Below are 8,054 nucleotides of genomic sequence, written 5' to 3' on the forward strand. Positions count from 1 at the left end.
AAAGTCACCCTTACTTGTAAGCTCTAGCTTTACCTGTTACAAAAGTGAGGGAAAACTCTGAGCCTTTAAACAAGTAATTTCAGACTTTTCCAGATAACTTAACCTGGTGTCACAAACCCAGTTTCTATATCAGAATAATGGCTGGCTGGTTCATTCTAAAGCCTGAATGCACAGCACAGTTCTGTCCTAAGTTTGAATAATATTTAACCTGGGCATGATAAAAGGAATAAAAAGTGACACAATTCCCTACAGAAGAAATCTCTGCCAGCTTGAAATGCCTAATTCAGTACTTAACTGAACTCTCTCTCTTGCACAGTGTTCTTTCATCCATAGTGACTGTATTTCTAGTGCATTGTTTCATTCATTTTAGGGGACCAATCTTTTTCGGGTAGAAGGCAGTTTTGACAGCTGTTTCCCAGATTCTCTTACACTCGAGGATGGAGATTTAGTGCAGTTTGTGCAGGAAGGAGAGAACGGTCAATGGTAAGTACAGCAGAGAGACAGAATTTGACAGGTAGAACAGCCTTAACCTCCTGGAAAAGATGGAAAACATTTAGAAGAATGTCAAAGCTTCTTCAAAATCAATCCCAATCCACTCACCCCATTGACCACAATGTGAAAGAGGCAGTGGGAGGCATGAACATACAAGCAGCTTTGGTTAATTCCACCTGGTTGGCTTTCATCCCAAGTGCTTGTGACATGAGGCTTAAGAGGACAAAAGTTTGCATAAAGGAAACGAAGGGAAATATTTGGGCTTTTGACACCTTCTAGCCAGAAGGACAACTGTCAAAGGCAGCACCCTTCCATAGGATACATCAATAAAATCACCATGCCTTCCACCAAGCTGCAGCAGTGAACCAGAGAGCATTTTTAGACCCAAAGGCGTAGATATAAGATGTGATTGACAAAGTGGAATGAATCTAGCCCCCTTGAGCTCACATATGCTTTGGTGTATTTACCCTCTCTTGCTGACAAGTGAGTGTTAGGAGCAGTCCTTGCTGGGCATCTGAATTCTCTTTCCGTGGGTAATTTGGAGAAAGAAGATCTGATCTCCTTGAAGCGCCCGTGCAGTCAGACCCTTCACTCAGAACTGACATGCAACTGAGATGGGAGCGAGTCCCATAGGGTGAAGTAGGTGGGAAGTGAACTAAACCCATCCACCCTGGATGATATTTACAGCAAGGGGGATGGACAACATGAAAGGTTCAGTTTCTTCAGCTCTGAATTTGGCCCAGGGTCTCAAACACAGGCCAAGGCCACTGCTTCCTTGTCACACAGTCTGTTTGCAAGTGAGCTTGTTCTGGGATACTGGGTCACCATCTGACACTGCTGAAACACAGTCACCGGCTACCTGTAGGACTTCCCTGGGTCCTCTGCCTACTTCCTTCGTTTAGGAAACAGCTGCCCAACATACCCCTCTAAGAGACACAACCCCGGGAAAGGGAATGTAGGGAAATTCACTGACTGTTCTCTGAATTTCAGGTTAGTGAAGAAACTGGTCTCTGAGAAAAGCGACTGGGTTCCTTCGAGTATATTGCAGCCAGCAGAGGGGGACAGTAACAACATAATTAAGAACAGCAATGCAGGTAATAGAGGAAACGTGTTACTGGCATTTATTTTTTTTTCATACTGAAAAAGAATGTGATAAAAAAGGATGTAGTAAACAGTGCACTGTCTATAAAAAAAGTACCCAGCCTGCAGTCTCTGGTGATGCAGCTGAGCTAGCCTGAAATTTGGTGCCTTGGATGTCAGAGCTAGTTAGGCACAGCAGCTTACCTTGGCATGGTTTAATTGTTTTCCTGTTCCCAGGCAGAATTTGAATCTCCCACCAAACTCCTGTGATACCAGTACCCAGGCTGGCTACTTTACAGCTAGCCCAAGTGTGTCATATGGCAAGGTGTGTTGTAACTGCAGCATAGCTTTTGTCCTGACAAAGGTAGCGTTTGGATTTAGATCAGCATCAGGGCTGTGGTTCTGGTCTAGGTTTGAAAACATTAAAATCTCATGAACCATCACTGCTTTCATCATATTTCACTGCTGGCTCCAAAGGCTGGAGGAAGGGCTGCTCTGGCAAGATTTCAGCGAAATCAGCACTAAAAGTCATCCCTTCTTCAGCTTTGGTTCTGGCCTAACACCCAGACTTCTCCCACTGGAAAAGCTGAATCTCAGCAACTCTGCAGATCAAAGGTTTACCATTTTAGATTCATTTTTGTCCATCCTTAAATATAATTTACCAAAATGTGTCCTGCTTTTCTTCTGGTAACAGAAGAAAGCAAAATCTGGCACAGCCATTCCCTGGGGACCTGCGATAGAGAGCTACCAGCATTTTATTCTGAGTTAGTGGTTTCTTTTCTCTTTTTTTTTTTTTTTTTTTGGGTCAGTTTTTTGAGGTGGAGAAAACCCTTTTTGAAAGTTAACCAAGATTCTTTGCTGTGGTTTAAAGGGAGTTCGGTAATTGCTGCTCCTTCACCTCCACAGCAGGTCAGTTCTGTCTCCACCCTCAGTGCCTAACTATGGCTCTCATTTCTTTGGCATGTCTAATGCTTCAAAAGAAAAATAAAGCCACACACACATTACAGTTAGTTACATACCAAAAGAGCCTCCCTTGCCTTTAGTGAAGGGATTAGGAGAGCAGTAGAATTGTGATTATTTATTTTTTATTTTATTTCAGGCTTTTAACAATGAACCTCAACACTGTAGATGGGAAATGCTTTAGGCGTGTTGTAGTGACAATGCCCATCTCCTCCTTTTCAGACATGTACAACGATTCCTGCAGCATGGCCTCAGTAGAGTCAGACACCAAGGAGAGTGAGGTGGCCAAAAGCTTCCCAGCAGAACAGAGGGCTGGCAGCTGAACAGCAGGCCCAGCCTTCCTCAGGACCCCATCCATCTCTTTGTTTATTTTGGGTGGACACTGGATCAAAGTTGCCTTTCTCACAAGCTCTGAGGTCCATAACTCACTAAAACTTTATCAGCATGAACAGATGAGAACTGTGCTGTCCACCCGTCAAGCTGGGAAAAACAAACTTGAAAGGAGCATTAAACATCCAGAAAGCATCAAAACCCGCCTTCAGTATTAGAGGAGAAAAATGCTTCTCGCATTGATTATCAAACTGTTTCAGAAGACGTGGCCTAAATTAGGTCGACAGCAGAGCTGAAGAGTTACTATGCACGCACCTTTTGGCAACTTTGCTTGAACACCGACTTACTGCAGAGGGACACATGCACAGTTATGAGTTCTTGCTCTACCAGGGGGTCGCCTGGAGGTTTTTCCATTTGCTTGCCTCTGGCTGTGCCTTCCCCATCCTCCTTAATTCCAGCTGATACATCACAAATGTGCCCTTTTTGCTGATGGTCAACACCAAAAACATCCCATTTTAGGGCGGCTGTGGAAACAAAACTTCTGACTTGGACCATCAGAGAGGCTTCGCATGGCAGTGATATGACTACTTTTGCCATGGCACAGTGAATGACCTGCTGCATACAGCATTATGTTGGGATGATGCAGATGGCAACGGGCTATGAGGTGGAGGTGCAGGGCTTAGCAGGGAAGCAAAGACGTGTGACAGCTACTGTGACAAAGAACATTTTGAACTCTTTTTACAATATAAGTCATTCCTCTGCCCCCTCTGCGGTCTGTGGTTGCTGGATCACAATCCTTTGCGTTTGGTGCCGAGAATTCAATTGAATGCCACTTAATGTCATATGTTTGAGTAGACTGCATGCTTTCTTTGTGTGCTGGGCTATGGAGTAGATACATTTCATCCCCCATTTGGAATATACTTAAGCATTGCAAATAGGCAGTGAGCATTAGATGCTCCAATGAGTGGATAAAGTGTTGTTGTTAAATACTTCTTTCCAGGACATTTGATTAAAGGACTGTACCAAATCTCTGCCACATAAGGATGTAATGTATATTATAAAGTGATTACAGATGTTATTATTCCTATACAAGCCATTAGCTCATTCAGAGCAGCTATTAAGGCATGAAGGCATTTTGATGGTAATTGGGTCTTAGGTCCCACAAAAGCTGCTAATACTTTAGTAAAGATAGGTATTGACTAAGGGTTGCAAACAGGCAAAGATCAGCCTGGTAAAAATGACCCTAGAAACTCAAGAGTGAGTGATTGGCTTTCACAGTTAGGGATTTTTTGTTTAACCTTGAGACTAGTGGTGCTCTATGTAAATAAGAAAGGGGACTAAAGCACTAAAAATGGAGATGAAGCAAAACCAAAACCCACTCTTTAGTAACTGAGCCTCTGAGCAAAATAGTAGGAGTCTGTATCATTTCTGCTATCGTCTTTGCAGGGACTCGAAAGTTTTTCTTTGTGTCTCAGCAGAGGCTGGCATTGCAAATACCTTAGTATGTGAGTCAGGATAGCTGTGAAACAGGTAGATAGTCCCATTCAAGAAAAACCCTTGGAGTAGGTAAAGGCTTATTCAGATTTTGTTTGCCTATGAAGGCTTATTGGTTAATTATGAGTTGCACTGTGGTGGTTAATTCCCATGGGTCTTCTAAGCCTCAGTATCTAAACTCTGTGATTTCTGGCATTTTCCATTCATGACTAAAGGACCTGAGAGTTCTGTACCTTTTTGGAAGCTAATTTTGTCCTACAGAGATAAAAGCTTGTCTTTTTTGTGCTGGTCATTTACCTTAAAAATTACACATAGGCTCTCAGGAACATGAATCCTGTTAGTCTACTGTAGTTATGAGCATCTTGAGGGAAGAATTTATTCCTTTCAGTCCCCCAAGGAAATATGCAGTGACGTTGTCTTGTAGTGAAATTATTTTATCCTCTTCCTAAAATGAGTTCCTTTTGTTTTCTGTATTACTTTCAGTAATTTTTGCACGGCCTGATAACAGTGCTTCTGTCTACCCCTGCCCTAAGAGTAGGAGAGGAAAGGGGTAGGGAGCTTTGATTGCACATTAATAAATATAGTAAGCTTGTGTGTGTGTGTGTGTGTGAGAGAGAGATGAGGAAGGTTTACCCTGGCTATCTGAAACTGCCAAAACTAGGATTTTGTGACATTGCTGACAGATGGAAAGATGCAAACCTGCACTTTGGGGTTTCTCTGGAGGAATCTCATTCTAATGGTGAAATGGCAGTGAGAAGACTCTGTTTGAACTGAAGATGGAAAATCAGGTATTGTCAGTCCATTTCCTACCTCTGCTGTGTGCAGGGTGACAGTGTGCTAGACCTATATCCCCTGCTGCCTCAATATCTTCCTGTAAAATGGGAGCTATTGGATTTCCCACATGTCAAATTCTGATGCTAAACTTTAGCATGTATGCAAAAATTGAGGACCCTCCAGGGGAGAGCAAAGCATTCAACCCCATATGTCCTGCTGTGTCCTCCATGAGTGTCAGTGGTGGCATCCCGTGGGGCAGTCTAGAGCTGGAGCAGGGAAGAGGATTGCTGCAGAAGTGTCTCCTCTCTCCCAGCTCACCATCTTGTCATGACAACTGCAAAGGTATGGGCTGGATTATAACAATTGTCCTCCCTACTTTGCTTTTGAAAACAATTTTTTTTTTTTTTTTTTGCAAAATCTCATGTTTTGTCCTGTTGGACCAAAGTTTGAGTCACTCCTTCACCATGAATGTCCTGAGGATGGCAAGTAACTCACTGCCCGTGGCTGTGTGCAGCAGTGGCACAGCACTCTGGTCTCAGCAGTCTTCGGGAGCTGGCTGTATCACAGCTGTCCTCGGACACCACTGAACCTGAGCAGGGAGCCCACTACCATTAGTTGTGTCTTTAACCCTCCTGCAGTGCCGGCAAGTCAAAGGCAGCTGCCTGTTTCTGTCTCCACGTTCCAAACTCAGACCATGCCGCAACCATTGCAGCTGCTGCTGGGGAGTAACCGGGGCCCTTTGCCTGGTTGATGCCTGCGGTGCAAATGGAAGTGAGACAGTGCCACACTGCTGGGTTTGCTTTTTTAAAGAATGAAGTTCAATGACAGATCAGACTGCTGACAAGTCTGAGAGCAGCCAACAAGAAGTAACCTGCTGGCTTTGCTGACAAGACAAAATGGGGTTTGATGACTTCTTTTTTTTTTAATAGTAGACAGGATAGTCTTTTAATTAGTGTATTTCTGTCAAGCAAGGTGATAATTAAAGGAATGACTCTTCATGTACAGTCTATAATATGATTTGGTAATGTCCAGCAAGACTAACATGTATGTTAAGGTATACTTATTCTATATGTAGGTCTTTGACACCATCATTTTCAGGTGGATGGACTAAAAGTCATAGTTTTCAAATATGGATTTCATTTCAGTGTTGGAGATGACATAGTGACCAGAAAGTCATTTAAAAGTAATGGTTGTCACTAAGTTTCAGTTGTAGAAGAGACAAGGTCCAAGGTAAATCTATGCTGTAGCAGCACTCGTTGTTGAACATTGTGCCCTTGCTGCTTGGCAGTGAGTCCGTGCCAGCTGTCTGGCTGTTCCCTCCAGGTCTGGGCTAGCGAGACCTACCCTCTGGGCTGAGGTTTTGACTTGGATCTCCTCCCTCTGCTCTGCTGCCAGCTGCTGTGAAACTTGCAGAAACTTCCCATCCTCAAAACTCTGCCCTCTGCTCTGTCGGGTGTAGTTAGGCAACAGACTCCTTCCTTACTGGCGGTAATGACAAACAGATAGACAGGCAGTTGCCATGATATGTAAGGCTTGCTTTTCTAGTAAACCAGGCCAAAATGTAATCAGGCCTGATCCTCTCCTTCTCTCACGTCTAACCCCACTGGGTGGAGAATCAGACCAATGGTGGTTGTCTGGATCATAAATGGCTGCGGCCAAACCATGTCTGAACACTGGCTTTTCTTGCCAGTGACAACAAAGCTGTGCGTGTGTCTTATATTCTGGTTGTGTATGTGATGAAAAGCCATTTTATTATCCATAATTTTCTTAGACTCTGAGATTTCAAACAGGATTGGGTATGAGAAAGGCCATGCGCTTCCTTTCCAAAAATACTCAAAGCCTGACTTCAAATATATATATATGATTAGAAATATATAAGAATAAGAAGAAAAAAGAGCCAAATTGTGTATTTCTTCTTGCAGCTGGACCTGAAATAGCTGCTAAGATTCCCTCTCCCCAGCTGAGAATTGGTACAGTTTGTTTTTCTTACATATTTTCCATGGTGTTGATAATGATGTATTTGTATATTGTGACTGATGAGAGATAATCAGACAGGGAAAGAGCACAGAATTACCTGTCCTTTTTTTTCCAGTCAAGACAGAATGTATGAATTTATTACAAGAAAAAAGTGTGCAAATGGACTTTCTGTAATTAGGCCATTCTGACCTGTGTAGAACCACACTTTGTTTGAAATTTATAAAAATTATAACTAGTACAAAACATTGTGGTTGATGTCTCTCTATGAAGTAACAAGTCAAATGAGCTTTCTATTCAAAATAAATGCATATCAGTAAAGGCACATCAGCACAGCTGAAAAAAATCCACACATCTGTCCAATATAACTTTATTTGTCCAACACACATGTCACAAAAGGCACAAAGTGGGTTTTTTCCTTTAGCCATCTGCCTTAGTCATGTTGCTGAATCCCTGGGACTCGTAGGAGAGTGCAAAGGTTCCCACAGACACTTCAGAGTTGTGTATGCTAATGCTGCAGCCATAAGGCAAGGAAGTTGTAGGATAACTTTATTATAGTTACCCCCAAGATATCTGCATACCTTTGGCTACCAGTGGTTTATTAGGGAGCGCTAATTGACCCAAATGCATGTTGGGTCACAATGCAAATGTAGAACACATTTGTGTTTCAATGTAGAATGTAGAAACACAATGCAAATAGAGCAAAATAAATTGGAACTAATTTCAGCTGGTATCCAGATTTCTGGGGGCAAACTTCACTTCACTTGAGTTTTCAGGTCATTGGCCTTATCATGTTACTGCACTTCAGTATTGGTATGAGAAAAAGAAGAACGAGGACCACACCAGATCCCAGGTGTGAGGCTTGCTTTGTTTCCCCGCACACCAAGCAGGCCCCTTGGCAAAGGCCCAGGGCTGGAAATCCAGCCGCGCATGTGAGCAGGCGTAATGCT

The 8,054-nt window shown here is 43.0% G+C and overlaps 1 protein-coding gene across 1 annotated transcript in view; it reads left to right on the plus strand.

The window, feature by feature from the left end:
* Positions 1-7,301, plus strand: part of MCF2L2 (MCF.2 cell line derived transforming sequence-like 2) — a 164,606-nt gene extending 157,305 nt beyond the window's left edge. Inside the window, exons 30-32 of the mRNA XM_072867200.1 lie at positions 371-483; positions 1,483-1,586; positions 2,755-7,301. Coding sequence (XP_072723301.1) covers positions 371-483; positions 1,483-1,586; positions 2,755-2,855 — 318 coding nt within the window. The 3' untranslated portion in view covers positions 2,856-7,301. The remainder of the gene's footprint in view (positions 1-370; positions 484-1,482; positions 1,587-2,754) is intronic.
* Positions 7,302-8,054: the final 753 nt, after the last annotated feature.

The sequence above is a fragment of the Ciconia boyciana genome, chromosome 7, assembly GCF_034638445.1.
Source record: "Ciconia boyciana chromosome 7, ASM3463844v1, whole genome shotgun sequence".
Lineage (NCBI taxonomy): Eukaryota > Metazoa > Chordata > Aves > Ciconiiformes > Ciconiidae > Ciconia > Ciconia boyciana.